Here is a 22,340-nt window from a genome sequence, read left to right as displayed (position 1 = left end):
GAATACTCTTCTTGCCATCCACAACAGTCGTCCAGCTTAGTTCGACACAATGCTTTTTTCCTCCCACGATTTATTGGATTTAAATGCAAAACTGACACCTACGCGCACGTAGAGCCCACTCAATTTATTAATTATGGGAGCAGCATCCCCGAGGTGACCCAGCAGCTCCATGACCTAATCTTACTCGGCCTTCCAGTTCATGCACCAGCTAGGGCAAGGGCAAATTCTTTAATCCAATCGGCAAATTTTTGACCTGGTGCCGATCATCTCATGTGCCTCAGTCGCTCCATGACCTAATGTCATTCGGCATCCCAATTCATGCACCAGCTGGGGTAAGAGCAGATTCTTTAATCTAATCGGCAAATTCCCGACTTGGTGCCGATCATCTCATATGCCCTAGCCGCTCCACGACCTAATGTCATTCGACATCCCAGTTCATGCACCAGCTGGGGCAAGGGCAGATTCTTTAATCCAATCGGCAAATGTCCAGACCTGGTCGATCATTGCATGTGCCCCAGCCATCCCATGACCTAATCTTATTTGGCCTTCCAGTTCATGCGCTAGTTGGGGTAAGAGTAGATTCTTTAATCTAATCGGCAAATGTCCAGACCTGGTCGACATTGCATGTGCCCCAGCCGTTCCATGACCTAATCTTATTCGGCCTTCTAGTTCATGCACCAGCTGGGGCAAGGGCACATTCATTAATCTAATCGGCCACACGTCGGGGCCTTGAGCCGTTTTACTCGTTTATCGAATATGAGCCTTTCCAAGTTGTTAACTGCCGATTATTTTAGTCATTCGGCTAAATAGCAAAAAGGCAAGGGATGCTTAACTGATTCAGTTAATTTGTTGGATGTTTAATTTACTCATGTAGCAAACAGAAAAGCGTAAGGAATTGTCATTAATAAATTAAAGACAAATGACAAATAGTATATGCAGTAAACTGAAAAGCACAGAAAATTTTCATTAATAAATTGAGCGCAAACAACAGTCATTTTACACATGAAAATTAGCTTACATTTAAAGAAATGAAAATTTACTAACAAAAACCCACAACTACTATTCATCTAAGATGCCTACCTAAAACAAAAATATCCCCTAAATTAATCTTCGGGGTTAGACGCCAGTGGCTCAACGTCCACCTGCTCGTATGGAATCGACTGCACCAATGTCACATTCGCAGCAGCGAGGGCTTTGAGCCAGCCGTGTTTGAAGCCCCGATTCTCGAACTTGGGGACCTTTTCCATGTAGTTGTCCAAGGCGGTGTCCTTCCCAGCTTGGAACGCCTTGGAAATCTTGGAGTCGGCTATTTCCTTTGCCTTCCTCGATTCATCCAAGTCGGTTTCCAGCTTGGCGATCACCTCCTTGGCTAACTTCAGCGCATCCTCACTCGCTCTTGCCCTCTCCTCGGCGACAAGCCTTAACTGGTCCGAATTTCTCGCTCGCTCGGCCTCAGAGTCGGCTCTCGCACGTTCCTCCGTTGCTTGCGATGCCTCGGAATCGGCCCTTTGAGAGGCTACAGCAGACTTGTTCTTTTTATTGTCAACTTCGACTTTCAAGAAGCCGATCTGTTCTATGGTGTCATGCTGTCGGCGGCCGATTTTGGCTATCCCACCGTCTGCAAAATAGGAAAATAGAGTTGCAGCAAACAAATAATAAGAAAAATTATATATATATTTAGTTGAAAGACCACAGGTATGGCAAGTGATGTACCAATAAGGCCGACTGAGCGGCTAAAGCAATCAACATTAGGTCTGGCTCCGCCTGAAATACGGCTCTGTCAACCGGCAGGGTAATTGAGGAGGCCATGCTCAAGGCCACAGTCGGGTCCTTCAAAGCCGACGCATCAGAGGCAATCGACATATTCCTTATCCTTGGTAGAACCGTGAACAGAACAACCAAGTTTAACTCCTCAATGCGGGGCCGTTTGTCACTTTGGTCCTCACCCTGGATGGCCTCTTGCTCAGCGGGGCGCTTTTTCCCCCTATGTTCAGCCTCATCCGCTCGTTCTGCCTACTCCCTCGTGGCCGTTTCTGTCTGAGCCGTTTCTTCCGTAATAACAGGCAAAGACGACTCGACTACCGGGACGGGTGGAGTTTCTGATTGGGCGGCCTCCACTCTCCTCCGGGCGGCCATCTTTTCGGCGTATTTTCTCCTGGCAAGTTGTGTGAGCGACTCCTCAGCCATATTTTCAAGATAGGCGCCGGGAAGGTCTCCCAAGTCTGTAAAAATGTCCTCAAAGGATGCCTCCCCTCAGCCTGAGATGAACGGAGGGTTGGATGAATTGAGGCCGGCTTCTTCGAAGGCCAAGTTTAAAGCCCCGTCTACCTCGGCCTCCGACTGATTCGGCTCCTCGACGACCTCCTCGGCTACTTCTTCTTCCACTTGCTCAGAATCGGAGGCTTCCAAACCAACCTCCCTTAGGTTTTTGTAATTGGGGAAGATAAAGGCCGTAAGCTACTACTCACCCCTCAGAACAGGAATGTTGTCCGCCGCCGAAAATGTTACGTAAGTTGGTGCGCATCTCAGAAGAATGTGGGTTGCCCTCCCTTGTTTCTGAAGGCTTGGACGGCCAAAAAACTGGAGAGCGATTTTAATTTCCACAAGCACAGCGTCGTCGGCTAAAGCCAACACTTTCTTTAAATCATTGCTTGCATGAACAAAACGATTAGTACATAGAAGAAAAGCCGAATACATGTGTGATAATAAAAAATAGAAAAATAACGAAAATGAGCTATACTGCCACCTGGTATGCCTTTTCGCCTTGGCACGGGATCTAGGTGATCTTCACCCTGGCCGAATTCCCAGTTGCCTCGGACAACGACCATTACATCGTCAACACGCTTGCCAGAACTAGCAAGCATGGTCACTAAGTGATGATCGGTATCCTTGGCTCTGAGAAAATAACGTCCCAGCCGGCCAGTGGAGTTGGCTAAAGCATAACAATGTTGAATAGTAGGTATACCTAGCTTAATCCTAAGGTGTCGATTCAACTCTATAATCCCCATTATGATTCGAAAAAAATTTACGTTAGGCTGGGAAGGGATTAGACCCCAATGTCGAAGGACGGCCCTTAGATATGGGTGAAGGGGAAAACGGACTCCGCCTTCAGCAATCGATAGGAGAGGAAAGATGATTGTACTCTCATCAGTCCTCTCCATATTAGTAGTGTTGTTTGCCACGAGTGACAGATGGACGTCGTCGGGGATGGAATAGTGGCGTCAGAAGCCAGAAATTCGACCGGCAGAAAGGAGTTCTTTCAAATGTTTTGCCATCCTAGCCAGCCTAAGGATTATACGAAACTAAAAATAAACGAGGAAATGGGATTCGAAGTGAAGGAGAAGAAAACTTACAAGGAGCAGAAGAGATAATGAGAGACAGGAGGAAGTTGTAGAAGTTGCAGAAGTCGCGAAACGGAGGTATATCGAAAGGCAAACCAAAAGCTTTGAGTATTCAAAAAAGAACTTACACACGAAAAGACAACATAGTTTCAAATCGCATTAAATGAAGAATGCGTGCGAAGAGGCGGGAAAATATAATAATGCCTAAAAAGCGTCTGCTCTGACATACGTTGGGATGAGGTTAGCCGCCGTTCTTTCTATGACTTCTCAAATTCGAAAATAAACATGCCGTACGAAACCAAACACGCCAAATAACTGGCGTTAATAGAATGTTTGGGGGGCAATTGTGGGAGCTGAATATTCCGGGGGGAAGTAAGGCCGGATACAGATATGAGATCAGCGAAAGATGGAATTTGTACTCGGCATTGATCCTAGTCGACATCAGAGCCAAATAGGATAATCGGCATTTCGACCAGCAAAACAAGAGCCGAATAAATAGACGTGCAATGGATCAAGGGTGGGTCTGACCCTAAGGCCCAAGGAAAAGGATTTAAATAGAGGAGCATCAACCAGAGAAAGGTATGTGAGAATTAGTATGTTTAACTTAAGATACAAGCAACAAAGAGAGTATACATTGACTTATCCGTCAGAGTGCTAATTCCGGTACCCCCGACCGGAGTGTTCATTCCTTTTCAGGTTACTAGCTGAGGATCTCGAGCGTCCCATTGGATCCAAAGAGTATTTCCAAGCCACTTCTCCACAGTACGTATTTTTCTTTATTTTTTATTTAAAAATCAAAGAGGTATGCATACTTTTTTTTTTGCTTGATTAGGTTAACTGATAAAATGACTCAAAATGGTGATCTAATCAATTATACGAGTTCTAATTCATAGTTTAGAATTTTAGAGAAAATGAAAAAAAGTAATTTGTTAGATTTATTTAATTTTTTGCAATTATTTTCGATTGAACATGTAACCCCTAAACAATATTTTTTGTTCCACACCTGTATACTTTTGTTGGCGTACCGGGATGTGTAACAAATTTATGACTTATTTATATGTTTGTTTAAATTGCACCAAACTAATAATCTCTGTTATATATCTAATGGCTACAAAATAGTACAATGATTTTTTTTATACCCATAAAAAATTGTAAGAATCATGTATATTATTGTACTCGTAATGAGTAAGACAATTTCAAAAGATGAGAAGTTATATATGTTTTTGCCTCCCAAAGTTTGAACCCTGACATAGAGAGATTTAAATCCCTAAGGCTCGTGGGGTATCGTTCGGAGCCTATTTTGATAATTTGAACCGTTTATATTATACCGTTTGTCGAGTAGATCATTAATGAAAAAATCAAGTTAATTGCATATTAGTAACTCTATACGACAACCACATTTTTTTTTGTCAAAGAATAAACAGCTATCATAATTTTGATAATGTTTTTTTAAAATAATTAGAATCCAATCATTGGGTTATGAATATCCGATTAACTTAATTTTTTATATAAATAATATATTCGACAAACTCTATAATATGAACGGTTCGAATAATCAAAATAGGCTCAAAATAAATCCTCAAAAACCTCAGAGCAATTGTCGCAGTAGCAGTCCCCATATTCCCCTTTCTCAACCATTGGTACTGGGCATGACTTGAAATTTTTGCGGACTCAAAAATTTCAAATTTAATATAATTCATCAAAGTTCTATCAATTTATTGATCATGTTGACTCTGGAAAACATGTAAATTGTTATTAACCTCCACATTTACCTTTGAAATGGGTTGTACTTTGTTTGGAACAATTTAAGGTCTAAAGTGAAGTAGCCTGATCCCCAAATTTGAATGCCTTTGTGGGAAACAATCATATTGAAAAAACATCTAGTATTTTTGTTCTAAACAATTTTCTAGATCTTGATTTAATTGTACTATGAAATAAGCATACTAGTATTATTTGTAGAGGTTTATGATATTACAATTTTTTATTTTTTATTTTTATTGTAACTAGTTTTTAAACCCTAGGCAAAATCTGAATTATAGTAATCACAACTGTCAAACACAAGCAAAAGAGAGATACAATTTACCTAATTTTCACCAGTGCACCTTACCTTGGCAATAGAAGTATGCATTGTAAACCGCACAATATTATGCCATGAGTGTAGTTGAATAATCTGGTGGTGATCTTGGGGGAGAAGACAAGTAAGGCTTAGGTGGGATTTGCAAGGACTCCAAGCTCCCTTCTAGCATCTCTATGACCCTGCTCATTGATGGCCGGTGTGAGGGATCGGTTTGTATGCACCACAAGCCAACTATAATCATCTTCCTTGTACTTTCGTTTGCCTCATCATTCATAATGCCATGCACTCCAAGTTCTTCATCCAGCTCAAGTCGATTGTATATCCAATGTGGAAAATATATCTCACTTGTGTGATTAAATTTGATATCAATATTCTTTCTTCCTCCGACCATTTCTAGAATCATCATTCCATAACTGTAGACATCTGACTTGTGTGAAACTCCCCCAAAGTTCCTACAAAATATTTCTGGGGCAATGTAACCGACAGTCCCTCTAGCACCCAATAGTGATACAATACTCTCTTTCTGTGGGCACAATTTAGCAAGGCCAAAATCGGAGATCTTTGGGCAAAAGTCCTCGTCTAAAAGAATATTGTGAGGCTTTATGTCAAAATGCAAAATCCACATGTTGCAACCACGGTGTAAGTACTCTAATCCTCGAGCAATGCCAACTGCAATTTTGTACAATGCTTCCCATCCCAATTGGTGATATGTCAAGGAGTTCCTATCATATATGAATTTCTCAAGGGATCCATTAGGCATGAACTCATATACAAGAGCTCTATTGTGACCGTCAAAACAAAATCCCAAGAGATTTACAATATTAACATGAGAAGTCCTACTAATGGCTGCAACCTCATTAATGAACTCTTCTCCGGTGTCTTTCAATCCTTTTAGAACCTTCACTGCCACTAGGGAGCCATTTTCTAGATTTCCTTTGAAAACACAACCATAGCCTCCTTGACCTAGTTTAACTCTAAAAGAGTTGGTCATTTTCTTGATGTTAGAGTAAATGTACCTTTTTGGAGCAAGAGATCCATAGTTCTTTAGAAAGGCCTGAACATTTCGGTATTTCTCTGTTTTAGTCTTCCAAAAGAATGTGGATTGATCATTTTGTGCTAGTTTCCTTGTGATGTAGTACAATATGATTACTAAAATCCCAATTCCAGCAACAACTGAAGGAGTTGCAAAGCGAGAAAAATTAAGCTAATGTGGCAGAGGAACAAAAAAATTATCAAAATCTACTCATGCATATAAATACTGGCTAGTAACGTATATTACCAGTTTCTAAAATTAATGGCAACCTATTTCTTTTTGCAACCACTAGTTAAAAACTTTTGATGTATATAGATGCATCTAAATTTATTCATGCTTATAGATATTGATCAGAGGTATATTACCTGTTGCTAGAATCAATATCACTTGTTTTGTTCCTGTAAATAATGCCAAGGAGAAAAACCTTAGGCAATTTGTTAAGACAGAATCAAAAATTGAGAAGTAATAAACAAAACAAGCACACAAGCATACAAAAGATTTACGCGGTACTTCTATAAGTCTACATCCATAGGCAAAGAACATGAAAGCGTTTTACTATGAAAATAAAGAACATAATGAGTCGGTTCTCTATAAAACCCCCTATTGTACAAATGCTCCCAAGATCATGAACCTTGAAACTCCAAAATGATCCCTTACATATAAAGATCCGAATAATACCAAATAGGGTCAATATAGACACAAATGCAAAATGGGGTAATCCAAATGAAGAGGTTTCAAATGAAGAGAGAGCAATTGAAGAAGATGGGGTAGTCAAAATGGGCTAGATCTTTGTCGATCTGAACATCTTAAAGGGGTTCCACAGACCCTTTCGAATGAAACATTTGTTGGTCTGCAGACGAACCCATCTTCAAGAGGTTATAACAAAAAGAAGCTCCTTGATAGAATTGGAAATCTTAAGGTTGCTAGAGAAGAATGCTATTTTGTTTAACCAAGTCTAAGAAATCTAGTCGTATGCCTTCTATGAAAGAAATAGTAGGCGTTGTCCTCCAACTTGGCATCTTGTCTGTTTCTTTGGCCTAGCTCTCAAGCTGTGAGAGTTCTTTTTAGTGCTAGGTTTTGAATGATCTATTTTAATGGCTTGCTTAGACATCTTTCTTGTCCCCATAGAACAATACATAGTAATTTACTAAGCATATTCTGAATGCTTGAATTTTTAAATGGGAGAAAAGGTACATAATGCAGATTGCACATGAAAAGAAAAAAGAAGGGAAAAATAAAACATTTGATGTATTTTTGCAATATAGATGCATCTAAATTTATTCATGCTTATAGATACTGCTCAGAGTTATATTACCTGTTGCTAGAATCAATCTCGCGTGATTTGTTCTTGTAAATAATGCCAAGGAGAAAAACATCAAGCAATTTGTTAAGACAAAATCAAAAATTGAGAAGTAATAAACAGAACAAGCACACAAGCATACAAAAGATTTATGCAGTAATGTAAGTCTGCATCTGCCTCCATAGGCAAACCCTGGAACAGAAGCTCTCAAGATCACAAACCCTGGAACTCCAAAATAATCCCTTACATTCAAAGATTCGAATAATACCAAACATGGTCAATATAGACACAAATGCAAAATGAGGGTAATCCAAATCGGAAGGTTTCAAACGAAGAGAGAGAAATTGAAGAAGATAGGGTAATTAAAATGGGCTAGATCTTCGTCGATCTTAACATCTTAAAGGGGTTCCACAGACCCTTTCAAATGAAACATTCATTGTTCTATGGACAAACCCATCTTCAAGAGGTGATAACTAAAAGAAGCTCCTTGAGCGAATTGGTTAAGCTTGCTAGAGAAAATGCTAATTTGTCTACCAAGTCTAAGAAATCTAGTCGTATACCTTCTATGAAATAAATAGAAGGTGTTGTTCTCTAAGTTTGCATGTTGTTTGTTTCTTTGGCCTAGCTGTCAAGCTGTGAGAGTTTTTTTTAGTGCTAGGTTTTGAATGCTCTGTTTTAATGGCTTGCTCGGACATCTTTCTTGTCCCCGATAGGGGTGTATCAAGCATATTTTTTGGTAGATCTAACCCACTCACCTACCCCCCCCCCCCCCCAAAAAAAAAAAAAGGTATCTAGCAAGTAATATGTATAATCCAACTTGAATTTGGCACATAAAACAATTCATAGTAATTTACTAAAGCATATTCTGAATGCTTGAGCTTATAACTACAAGTAAACAGTAAATTAATCAAAACCCGCCAAGGTAATGAACCAAAATCCATATGGAGCAGACTTCTACAGATTGAAGATTTTGGATTAAATCAGAAATAACAGTATGCTTTATGCAGCAGAGAAATTCCAATACCGTGTTTTGCCTGCTCAATGTTTTTTTTGGGTAAGCCAGCCTGGACCATGCAGTGGAACTTGGAGCTGTTGTATCGAGGACATTGGCGTCCGGATCCTCTAGAGTCATCCTCTAGAGTGATCCTCTAGAGTGGTCCCTTAGAGTGCAACACGTGTCCCATTATCGCATCCAACGGCTGAGATGATCCCTCACCAAAACGGCGTCGTTTTGGTGAGCTAGACCAAAAAAAAAAAAAAAAAAAAAAAAAAAAAAAAAAATTACAGAGCTGCAGATCGAGTTGAGAGAGGGGAGGAAGAAGAAGAAAATGGATTTGAAGGGAGGACAGATCGAGTCGAGAGGGAGGAGGAGGAAGAAGAAAATGGATTTGAGAGAAGAAAATGGATTCTGTCAAATCTATTGTTGGGCTCTGAGGGAAAGATGAAAATGGATTCTGAGGGAAAGATGGGTTTCGGAGCATACAAAACTCAAACTCAGGGGAGTTGGAGTCGCTGCTTCGTCTTCCACTGCTGCAAGGTGAGAGTATTGTTGGGCTTGCCATTTGAGAGAGAGAGAGAGAGAGAGAGGGAGAGAGGAGAGTTGGGAAGTTATATTGGGTTCCTGAGGAGAGAGAGGGAGAGAGGGAGTGTTTCGAGTAGTCTACAGATGCAATAGAGAAAGGACAGAATCCATTTTCTCTCAAATCTATTTTCTTGCAATTTTTCTTTTTTGGTCTGGCTCACAGAAGAAAATGGAAGTTCATCCATGGTGATGAACTGCAGCTCTGTAAATTTTTTTTTTTTTTTTTTTTTTTTTGGGTCTAGCTCACCAAAACGACGCCGTTTTGGTGAGGGATCATCTCAGCCGTTGGATGCGATAATGGGACACGTGTTGCACTCTAAGGGACCACTCTAGAGGATCACTCTAGAGGATGACTCTAGAGGATCCGGACGCGACGGGACCACCATTCCAATCAACTACATTTAAGCCACTTCTCTACATTTACCACATTCTTCTCTCTCTCTCTCTCTCTCTCTCTCTCTGTGCCAGCCCTCTCTCCTTTAACAGTATTTCCAAGTCAATCGCCGTGTCAAGAAGCCAAACCAACATGATCAACATCCGGAAAACTCTATGGTACTAAACTAGATGCTTAACAAACATTATACAAAGACTCTTGATGGGTTTTCTTATTATCGGCTAAATTGTGAATCTACAATGGTTGTTCCCCCCTGCATTTTGGCTTTCTTTGTCCTCTCTCACCTACTGTTTCTTCACTCTGCTAGACAAGACAACACCTCATTCCAAAACTGTCCACAGTCCTTCCAGTGTGGAAAACTTGGGCAGATCAAGTTCCCTTACTCCGACATCACTTATCCCCAATGTGGGTTGTGCACTGTAAATTGCGGTGAAGCAATTCCAAAACTCAATTTCGGTGTGGACCAACTATGGTATGAAGTTCATGACAAGTTTCTTAATCATGAGGTCCAAAATGTTACTGACAAAAATCTTGAAAGCCTCATAAAATCCAAAAGCTGCGATGTCTTCACTTTGTACTTGCGCTGGAGTCTTCCCACTACACCGTCTGTTTCTTTTACAGTCTCCCCCAATCTCACCTTCTTCAAATGCCCTACCGGCGTCAACGGTACACTTGACAAGCAGATTGAGCATTTCTTTTGCCATAATCACAGTCACAGTTACAGTTATTGCCATAATCACAGTTACTATAAAAACCCTGACGATCCTCATCAACCTCTTCTTATTAATGAGAGATTTCTGCAAAGCTGTGGACATTTTCAACTGCCGGTGTTTTCGTTGAACGATGGCAAGAAGCGAAATGCCAGTGATCTGTTCTCTGTATTGGCTTCTGAGTTCTCACTCGGATTTCATGTGTCAGAGGAATGCGGTAAGTGTAACCTCACAGGAGGCCAATGTCCTCGCGTCCGGATCCTCTAGAGTCATCCTCTAGAGTGATCCTCTAGAGTGGTCCCTTAGAGTGCAACATGTGTCCCATTATCGCATCCAACGGCTGAGATGATCCCTCACCAAAACGGCGTCGTTTTGGTGAGCTAGACCAAAAAAAAAAAAAAAAAAAATTTACAGAGCTGCAGATCGAGTCGAGAGAGGGGAGGAAGAAGAAGAAAATGGATTTGAAGGGAGGACAGATCGAGTCGAGAGGGAGGAGGAGGAAGAAGAAAATGGATTTGAGAGAAGAAAATGGATTCTGTCAAATCTATTGTTGGGCTCTGAGGGAAAGATGAAAATGGATTCTGAGGGAAAGATGGGTTTCGGAGCATACAAAACTCAAACTCGGGGGAGTTGGAGTCCCTGCTTCGTCTTCCACTGCTGCAAGGTGAGAGTATTGTTGGGCTTGCCATTTGAGAGAGAGAGAGAGAGAGGGAGAGAGGAGAGTTGGGAAGTTATATTGGGTTCCTGAGGAGAGAGAGGGAGAGAGGGAGTGTTTCGAGTAGTCTACAGATGCAATAGAGAAAGGACAGAATCCATTTTCTCTCAAATCTATTTTCTTCCAATTTTTCTTTTTTGGTCTGGCTCACAGAAGAAAATGGAAGTTCATCCATGGTGATGAACTGCAGCTCTGTAAATTTTTTTTTTTTTTTTTTTTTTTTTTGGTCTAGCTCACCAAAACGACGCCGTTTTGGTGAGGGATCATCTCAGCCGTTGGATGCGATAATGGGACACGTGTTGCACTCTAAGGGACCACTCTAGAGGATGACTCTAGAGGATCCGGACGCGGTCGGGTCAAAGACTCCAATGAAGTTTCACACTCTATCTTCTCCTTCACTGACTAAAGCAAGCTGAATGTGGTAAATGTCGAGACAAGTGGCCTAAATGTAGTTGATTGGAATGGTGGTCCCGCCAAAGACACCAATGAAGTTTCACACTCATCTTCTCCTTCACTGACAAAAGCAAGCACTAATAATGACATTCACCCATTGACTCTTCAGACTCTCCTGCGACTGTCTTTGTTGAATGGATGAATATATGTATACTCATTGACTCTTTCGAACTCCCTCACTCTCACCAAAAAAATTGTTTCAATGTGGGAACCACTTATTTTGTGTAGTAATACTACAAATACAACTACAAAAATTTTATTTAGAAAATTACTTTAAAATATAAATGAGGATTTCATATTTATCCTACATTAGAGCTACAAATAAACAAAATTATTTGTGAATAGAGTTGAGTTCAGTTCAGTAAAGACTCATTTGAACATAATTCATTAAATTTTTATTGCGTTCGACATCGAACTCGAACTCGAACTCGTTGAAATCTTAGGTTTTTTTTGAGAACCATCTTATAAGCCAACTTATTAGCTTATTTGAGTCATATCTCCTCTCTACTTTTTTGCATATTTTTTCGTAATAAGTCAAAAAACCAACTTATAAGCCAAACATACTAAAACTCGTCTCGTTAGCTCAGCTTGTTAGTTGAGTTGGTTTTAACATTTATTTAAATAATAGAATAAATATATTATCTATGTATTAAATAAAGTAAAAATATGTATAAAAAATAGGATAAATATATTATTTATATATTTAAATAATATAAATATAAATAATAGCCAAATTTATTTATATGTAAATAATAGCTAACTATAGATAATACATTTATATAATAGTAGTGGTAGATATTATTATTTTGATAAGATATTGACCATTTTCTAGTATCTTTATAGATATCGCATATGTAATTGTATAATCAAAATATTAACTGTAATTTTAGTTTCATACATAATTATAAATTTATACTTTCTTTGGCTTGTTATGGCACGTGAATAGTTCGAGTTTAATTCGTTAAATTTTTATTGAGTCAAACTTAAACTCATTAAAATCTTAATAAATAAGTTTAAACATACTAATATTCGGCTTGACTCGACTCATTTAACGCCCTTTTCTCCGTATATACTTTACAACACATCATTCAATCTCTATTGCACATAAATTTTAGGCACATCCCAAACTTAATATTTTGTATAAGTTGGAAACTACCTACATAAATGTGTGATGTTATTGGTGACAATGAAAACTTGAAGCTTTTTCTACTCCCTTTGAATATTCTAGGTTACTTGTGTTTGATAAAATTAAAAATTAAATGCTGAACTAATTGAATTGAAAAATTATTTGATAAAAATTAATGTTGAAATTAAAATAAGATGAAATTTGAAATTTATTAGTATTAATTTTCTCTTCAATGTGAATATATTGTGATGATGGTAAGGTGGAGGTGGCAGAGGCAACAATGACAATGATAGTGGTGGTTATGGTGCTAATAATGATGGTGATGGTGGTGGTGGTGTACGATGTGGATGGATAATGGTTGTGGTGATAGTGGAGAGGTGGTGTAGTGGACGTAGTCAAGGACGGATCCAGAATTATGACTTTGGGGGGGCTATTCTATAGTTTAAAAAATTGGGAGGCTATTCTATATAATTTTAAAATTATCTAAAAAAAATTTAGAGATGCGAACTCCTATAATTTTAAATTTTTAGTATAATATATGATATTTTTCAAATTTTTGAGGGTGCGGCCGCCCCCGCCCCCACCCCCACCCTCTCCCCCTCCCCCTCCCCCTCCCCCTCCCCCTAGATCCATCATTGGATGTAGTGATGGTATTAGTAGTGATTTGATGGTGAAGGAGGTGGTGTAGTAGTGATGGTGGCGGTTGAAGCGACAGATATGGTAACAGTAAAGATAGTGATGCAAGTGGAGAGTTGTGGTAGTCGTAGGGGTGACATATGTTGTGGTGAGGTCGCCTCTGATTAGCATCTCCTTCGTGTTTTGGTTGGTGAATTACAATTTGTCCCTTTTATTCATCGCTATGAATTATATATTTCATTTATAGATAACGGGCATATTTTCCGTGCCTAGCGCAAGTTATGTTTAGCTATTTTTTCACTTTGAACCTTAACGGTTTTTTTTTTTTTTTTTTTTTTTTTCTACTTTAGCTTTTTATGTTAGAAGTTTTTTTTTTTTTTTTTTTTTTTTTTTCTTTTCTAATTTACTTTGAAAGCTAATTATGTTCAAAATTAGACAAAAATTAATACATTAATAGTCATATGATATTAAAATATTTTATTATATATAATTCATACACTTAACATAAATTTAAATCTTAATATAATAATATATTTTTTATGTCATGTGACAGAATGTGACATTTTATGTCTAGTTTTGAATAAAAATTAGTTTTAGGATTAAATTTGAGAAAAAATTGAAACATAAAGGGCGAAAGTGGAGAAAAAATTACTTCAAAGGTTAAAATGAGAAAATAACTAAACATAAAAGGGACAAAGTATAATTTACTCAAAATTAACCTATATGTCCGCCTTATATCTTATATATAATTTATTTGAAATGATTTTTTTTTTTTTTTATAGATAAATTGATTGTGTGTTCATTTGTTATAATATAAATATAAAACCATTTGATAAGTCGGACTTATTAGATAAATTCTCGTCCAATAGACTTGAAGTCTCGTGATCACATGAGACTCATCCTTGGATCTAGATAGCTCGTTTTGACTTAAGAAAATGTTGAGATGTGAGCATACTACATAATTTTTTGAAATAATATTTTAGTACCATTCTTCTTTTAAATTTTTGCCTTTAATGAATTTTTATTTTTTTTTTGTGTGTTAAAGTTACTAGTAGATTCTAAAAAATATGTAAATACTTCAATAAACTTTGCTAAATACAAAAAACAAAAGACAAGAAAAATGACCTGTTTCTAAAAATGTAACTCTAGTTTTAAAATTTTTAGAATTGTTCTGTCAATAAAATCTAGGGAAAAGAATTGATAAAATTTTATAAAAATTCTTAAAAAAAAAAAAATACTAAAAAGTCATTTGCCAAACCCTACCTAGAGTTTCTCTAACAGTTATCTAAAAAGCTAGAATATTGACTAAAAAAAGTGAATACTAAAAAAATTAATTTGTTTGATACATTCTTAGTTTTTAGGTTTCAGTCAAATGAATTAGTATTTAATAAGACACTTTAAATTCTTGTTTGATACTGCTTAAATGCCGAGTTTTATTACTGTTGTTCATTAGCTTAGAGCATCTCCAATGCACTAGGCATATAATACTTGTTAGTTAAAATGCCTAGTGTGATTCACTTTTTTCAATTCCAATGCACTAGGCATATGATTAGGCATTTTGCCTCAACTCATATTATCATTTTTCGATTATTTCTATTTTATTTCAGGACTGTAGGGATGGTTTTTGACACCAAAACAAAACTAACATCTAGCCAAAAAAATAATAATAATAAAAAAAAAATTAAGTGTTTGAAGGGCCCAATATGCATGAGAGGAGACAAAAGAAATGAAATGGAGTAGGATCATTTGCTCTGCATTATTGGCGAGTTCTACTTCTCTTTTCTTCTAAAAGATGAAGGCTTTAATCATTCAGTCTAAGGATAAAAAGAGACAAGTTGGCATTGGTTGATTAGATATATCATTATTTAATTTGTCGCACAAATGTTCATGTAATAAGGCTTTTAATTTATTTTGGTTTCGTTTTTTTTCTTGGTCTTGGTCCCCTATGTGGGGTAACCATGAAATAAACAGATTCCATAAGCACTTTCCAATGCAATGAGTTGGAATATCACTAAATATTTTATTCAAACGCTTCATACTTTGCATAATTTTTAATGTGACATAATTAATTTTATTATTTGTAAAAACGTAATAAGTCTTATATATATAGTTTTTATTGTATTAATATACACAATAAATAAAATAAAATAGTAAGATGACAAATATTATTTTCTATACAAAAATATTTGGGTAAATTATATTGATCTTTCTTGATATTTGAAAAAAGTACAGTAAGTCTTACAATTTTGATATAATTATACTAATTTTATTTCTAGTAAGTTTAAAGAGGTGAAATTAATGCAAATAGTATGAAAACACAAAGATCAAGAAGAAAAAAATATACATTTTTGTATAAAAGAGATGATAATATTATTTTTTTCATAAGTATAATCAATAGATTATTGACGAAAATAGAATTAAATATGGAAAATGCTATGGACTCAAACTAAATTACCAAATTTTCTATCAAACCTCTCACATGGGAGTGAGACTCTCACATGAATGTGAGTCCACACAAATTATATGTGTGTGGGTCTCACACCCATGTGAGAGGTTTAATAGAAAATTTGATAATTTATTTGAGATTCTTGGCATAACTCATTAAATATTATGTGAATTAAAATTTTAAGAAAGTTCTATATAATCATATTAAAATAGTGAAATTCACTGTATTTTTTACGAATCTCATGAAATTATTGTAATTTATCCAAAATATTTTGACTTGCAGCAATGCTAGGTATCATGAAAAGTCTTTTCATGAAAATGATCATGAAAGATTTATGACCTTTGAATTACACTTAGAATAAAGCACCACACACTAATCAAGGTAATTTAAAAGTCACAAATCTTTCATAATCATTTTCATGAAATTTTTTTCAAAATCCCTAATATTTCTCTTTGACTTGGGAGAGCCTACTTATAAAACAACTCAAAAATTGAGGCAGGAAACAAAATTTATTTTGGGTGGAGAATTGTGCCCGGAGGTGCTATTTACTTCTTTTAATTAAGCTTAGTTCATTGACTTGCATAGTGATTGGATGACTATGGATAAAAGCACAAAGAAAACATATATAATTATATTTATATTTTGAAAATAAATTTACTTCTTGTTTTGTTGTCCTTCCAAAACTGAGAACAAAGAAAACCAATTAGTAGCTAGGTTTGTTTGATGGGAGAATAACAATTAAGTGTGCATTTTAAAAGTTAATTTTAAATTAGTGATAAAATTTACAAGTATTAATAATTATAATTATAATTTTTTTAAAAAAATTTATAACAATTTTGTGAAACCACCACTGTGTTGTAATTTCCTTTTGTCTGATTGGTCTGGTTTTATAGCATTTATATTTTATTACTATTATTTTTTTACAAAAAAATATTAAATATAATTATATTTATATTTTAAAAATAAAAACTTGTTTGATGCCTACATTTATTTAAAAAACAAGTAATGTTATATAAATAATTTTTTGTTGTAAATTGATATGTGTAGACATGCCCGAACGTCCCGACTCCGCGCGTAAGGGCGCGAAATCTGTTTTGTTCATTAGGCTACTACAGTTCGGACTCAATGTCACAGTTCTAAATATAATCTCGCAAAGTGCAATGCAAGACCGATAAATCACCGAAAAGTCTAAATCCAGCAAATCGTTTTGAAAAACTGATTTTTATAAAGAAGTGTCAAACATGGACTGCTTTGCCAGATACAGAGTCGCCACCTAAATGTTTTGTTTTGGAAAATTTAAGAAACCCTGACTCGTGCCTAAGGCCACGTATCCGTCATCACCAAAGTTGTTTCGGCTCGGGAACTTGGGTACGAGAGGGGAAGGTCATGCAATGAGCACCCCCGTTCGCCCGATCAAAGATCGGCCTTTACTAACATGATATTTTGTTTTTGAAAACACATGTGTTCTTATTCTGGTGTATTAGCCTAGAATTACTGTGTGATGCGCACAACATACAAGTATAGACTAGATCGCCTAAGTTGGAACAAAACATCTCATGTTTGTTTGTTTGAAAATAGTTTGAAGGTGCTACTCGCAAGTAGGCTAAGACGTGGATTTGCCACCCTCAAGTGGGCTTTGGAAAACATGATTTTGCCACCCTCAAATGGGCTTAAAACTCGCATTTCGATGAACTGTTCCAATTTAAGCAATCCAACCTTCACCCATAGGCATTCAGGCAGTTATATCACTTAAGCATTTAGCCTCATGGCAAGCATGCTATTATGGTAACACTCACACTCATGCAAGATGTTAAAGCATAAACACTTACCTAGTACTCCGAGCCAAAACAGAGAACTAGTTAGAAATCAATGCATGATCCTAGTTCATGTTAATATGGCTAATGCAACACATGCAAAATGCAACTAAGATAGCCTCGGCTATTTTAAGATGGCATGTGAATGTAACTGGATAACATGTATTCAAATTGGTATTGAAATACAATACAGTTTGTATCATGTGCCGAGCCCGGTGCATGCAAAACAGATAAATGATGCACTCATGCAAAGCATAAGTATGCTAATCGAAACATGACCTAAAATAACCATCGTAAGCGGTTAAGTAAAAGGGAGAAAGACGTGGGGTTGGAAGACATTCACACACGCACGCACACTTATTACAAAATTCGCCCTCTCGAGGGAGGGTCCGAATGAATTTAGCTAACTAGCTACGCTAATTAAACTAATTATTACAAACCAACTAATTAACTATGCTAAGCTAATTAATTATTACAAAACAATAAAGAAATAGCTAAACTAAGCCACTTAATTATTACAACATTTAATTAATTAAAAAATTAATTAAATTACAAATTGAAATGCTAACTAATAAGTAAAACACTAAATTCTACTACTTTAGCTCTGTTTGAAGATGTTGATCATGCATGTTCGCATTCGGTTTCTCGCCCCGAAAAGTTCTCCGGTTACTCTCTTGAGGCTCTGTTTGCAGGGTGTCTTCAAGAACTTGCTGCTGGAACTTGCCAAAACAGTGCTGAGGAGTGCACCAGTGGCCTGCCGACCATAAATGGTTGCTGCCGACCCTCCTGCCGACCAAGGATGCACACTGCCGGCCACAGATGAAGAGGTGCCGGCCAACAATGAGAGGTGCCGGCCACTGGTGTGCTTTGACACCAAGCTGTAATAGAGCACAAAACAGAGGAAAGGGAGGGTCTTCCAAGGACATATCTGTGCTATGCCACTCCATATAACTTCAAAACATCAATGGAGGGGCATCATTGGATCCAAGACCATCAATCAAGCATACAATGCATGATGGCCAAAGATCCAACTTGCACACATTTCAATGAATGCAATGCAAACAAATCAAGCAAAACACTAAGACCACGGCCTTATCATGAGAGGTCAAAGGCAACGGCGACAAAGGGAGATTGGCTCACTTTCATCACTTTGAGTATGAAGTGGACCAATCAACCTTGTGTTCAACATAACGTCCGGTTGAACACAATGCAATGCACACATGCAACATGCTATGCAAGCAATCATGCTAATCTTGACATGTTAAGGCAGCATGCATGAGACTCTATCATGCAAGCAATGCATGCATGGCATGTTTAAAGGCTAAGGCATCAAAACTAGTGAAGTGTATTACACTAGAGGCATGCAAGACAATGCTCAAATGGCCAAACCAACCCCAAACAGACCTTATGCAGGCCAAAACAGTAGCCAAAATAGACTGAGATGATGGCTTGAAAGGCAAGAAAATGAGGCTCATGCAATGGCTCACAAATAAGGCAAAAGGGTACAACTCTCAAACATGATGAAGAAGTGAAGTATATGAGAGTGTGACTACACTACATGCACTGAAATTACTTTCTAAATTGTGCCATACCATGCAAACATCACATACACAACATGTTAAAGGCCCCAAAAATTCAAAACTAGTCAAGGCCCTTTACACTACAACCATATTAAGCAATGCTCAAATGACCTTAGCCATTCAAAAAAGACCTAAGGCAGGTCAAAATAGTGGCAAAAACATGCTAGACTCACAGCATAGATGACAAGAAAGATATGCTCATGTATTAGCTCATAAACAAGGTATAATGGCACAACTCTTAAACACAATTAAAAAGTGATAAACATGAGAGTATGACAAAGATATAAGCTTTGAAATACCATGCCAAATGATGCCAAGGCATGAAAACATCACAAGTATAGATTGGTAGTGGCCTCAAAACTCAAGACTAGTGAAGCCATTTACACTATAGCCCTACAAGGCAAGCCATACATGACTAAGACCACTTCAAACAGACCTCAAGAATGTTAAAATAATGCTAAAACATGTATGGAGTATAGCCAAAATAAGCTAGCATGATTGGCCAAAACATCAAGCATGTTAGACTAGTAAGCATGGATTACACTACAAGTATATGAGCCACTCAAGAGACACCCAAACCAGCTAAAAACAGAGTCATGCCAGACCTAAAAACTCACAAAAACAGGCTCACACCATGCCTCAAGAGTAAAGAGACACATGCTCATTTGATAGGCAAATAATACAAGCAAACAAAACAAGAAGAGAGGGGATCACCCCCTCTAATTTAGGACCTCAAAACCACATGTCTACCACTGAAAATCCAGTGGATTTTAGTGGCTAAAAGGCCAAATAAAGACTAACTCAAAGGCCTTAAGACATGGCACAAAACAAGGCCAAACAAGGCACACAAAAGGGTAGAACACCCTCAACACCAAAGAGGCCTTAAACAACCATCAAAAGCACTTAAAAATAGAATTTTTTTCAGTTGAAAGCAAGGCCTAAAACAATATGCAAGGATGGCCAATATGGTATATAAACAAAAGCTTAAAAGGGGAATACACTCAGCCTTGAAGCACAACTTCGAAACCAGCAATCTCTGAGGCCAAAAACCAACTTTTAGAGCTCAAAAAACACTCCGAAGAACCTCAGCTCAAAGATGGTGGAGTATCACAAGGTGTTGTAGTGCAAAAGTGAGAGGAAAATGCACTTTAAGGCACAAACAAACACAATATAGAGAGAGAGAATGAGAAATATAGAGGGAGAGATATATCTTCTCAAAATATATTGAACCTTTGTAAGGGAGGAGGAGCCTCTCCTTATATAGAGGAATGCAATGCAAAGCTTGTTAAACAAACTTTAAAAGGGCTTCATCCCTCCGTAGTGAAAACCAGCTGGCTCAAAAGGTCTAGCACAAAATCTGCTGAGACAAGGTGTTCTGCCGGCCATCAGTGGTGGCCGGCAGTGCCTCATTGATGGCCGGCAGGCTTCATCAATGGCAGGCGGGACAAATACATGGCCGGTAGGGCCAAAAGGTGGTTGGCAGTGCCTCACAAGAAGCATGCAGAAAGGGCCAACACATGGTCCAAAAATGAGACAGAAAGAATATAGGGTTTGGAAAGCTCAAACCTGTGACGTTCTGCTGCGAAACTCGAATACTCAACGAGCAATCGAACTTGTCACTGGATGTACCTGCAAGCATATTCAAGTCTTGAGGACGGTAAAAAATGGGGTGTCTACAATATGACACTAATCACATTAATAAACTGGATTCCATTTCACATTTCAAAACTTAATGATTTCATAAATTTGTATGAAAAATTTGTCTATATTGTAATATTTTTTAAAAAAATTTCTAAAAAAAAATGAAAGAATGAGTGGTTGAAAGTGATTGCTAAAGGTAGTTTCCGATGGTTGGAAGTGATTTTCAACATTAGGGGTAGGTCAGAGGTGATTTGTAGAGGGAGATTGTTATTGATAGGCAAAGGTGATTGTGCCATATATATTACAACACAAGGACAAGTTTCCTCCGATTCACTAATTGGACTAGAGGGTTCAGTTTAGTAATTTTTGGACCCATTTTAGGTTCAACTTAGTGATCTGAATCATTCAAACTTTAGTGTCTTTCGACTAAATCAATAACCATATATTTATGGTATGTATTTTTCTTTATTTTTTATTCTAAAAATCTAAAGCGTGTGCATACTTTTTATTTTCATGATTAGGTTAACTAATAAAATGACTTGAAATGGTGATCTAATCAATTATACAAGTTCTAATTCATAGTTCGGAATATTAGAGAAAATGAAAAAAGTAATTTGTTAGATTTATTTAATTTTCTGAAATTATTTTCGATTAAGCATGTAACCCCCAACAATATTTTTTGTTCCACCCATGTGTACTTTTGTTGGCGCACCGGGATGTGTAACAAATTTACAACTTATTTATGTTTGTTTAAGTTGCACCGAACTGATCGCCTCTGTTATATATCTAATGGCTACAAAATAGTATAATGATTTTTTTATACCTATCAAAAATTGTAAGAATCATGTATATTATTATACTAGTAATTAGTAAGACAATTTCAAAAGATGAGAAGTTATATATGTTTTTGCCTCTCAAAGTTCGAATCTTGGATCCATCATTGATACCTATTAGATATGTGATAGAGATATTCCACTACAACTATGCGATAGAGAGATCTGAATCCCTATGGCTCATGGGGTATTGACGTATCATTCAGAGTCTATTTCGATAATTTGAACTGTTTATATTATAAAATTTGTCGAGTAGATCATTAGTGAAAAAGTCAAGTTAATTAGATATTCTTAACTTTATAAAAAGACCACATTTTTTTTGTGAAAAATAAATAGCTATCATAATTTTGATAATGGTTTTTAAAATAATTAGAATCCAATAATTGGGTTATGGATATCTGATTAACTTAATTTTTTATATGAATAATATATTCGACAAACTCTATAATATATAGCGATCCCGGGTTTTCCCTTTATGTACAAATTCCGGACTTGAGTTCCATGATTGAGTATTGTTGTTTATGTCTTGTTCCGTCCTGTAATTCTTGGTATATGAGTTTTAGGACGTCTTGGGCGTGTTTCGAACTGGCTGGATGAGTTTTAGTCTCTAATCTTGTTGCCCAGATTTTTGATGATCCGCTCGAGCGGGTCTTTTTGCC

The 22,340-nt window shown here is 37.0% G+C and overlaps 1 protein-coding gene across 3 annotated transcripts; it reads right to left on the bottom strand.

The window, feature by feature from the left end:
* Positions 1–5,227: 5,227 nt before the first annotated feature.
* Positions 5,228–8,887, bottom strand: LOC114298160 (rust resistance kinase Lr10). Of its 3 annotated transcripts, none has more exons than XM_028242689.2 (3): positions 8,776–8,887; positions 6,817–6,849; positions 5,228–6,591 (listed from the first exon to the last, which is right to left on the bottom strand). In XM_028242689.2, exons 1-3 carry the CDS (start codon positions 8,822–8,824, stop codon positions 5,486–5,488), a joined length of 1,188 nt encoding a protein of 395 aa, XP_028098490.2. In that variant the 5' UTR covers positions 8,825–8,887; the 3' UTR covers positions 5,228–5,485. The 3 variants fall into 3 exon arrangements, with proteins under 3 accessions (XP_028098490.2, XP_082748710.1, XP_082748709.1); XM_082892584.1 differs by lacking the exon at positions 8,776–8,887 and adding an exon at positions 7,767–8,509; XM_082892583.1 differs by lacking the exon at positions 8,776–8,887 and having other exon boundaries at positions 6,817–7,756.
* Positions 8,888–22,340: the final 13,453 nt, after the last annotated feature.

This window comes from Camellia sinensis, chromosome 10 (assembly GCF_055761805.1).
Source record: "Camellia sinensis isolate YWXY chromosome 10, ASM5576180v1, whole genome shotgun sequence".
In the NCBI taxonomy this organism is placed as follows: Eukaryota; Viridiplantae; Streptophyta; class Magnoliopsida; order Ericales; family Theaceae; genus Camellia; species Camellia sinensis.
The sequence above is the reverse complement of the archived record's forward strand: the minus strand, read 5'-3'. Positions and strand labels throughout refer to the sequence as shown.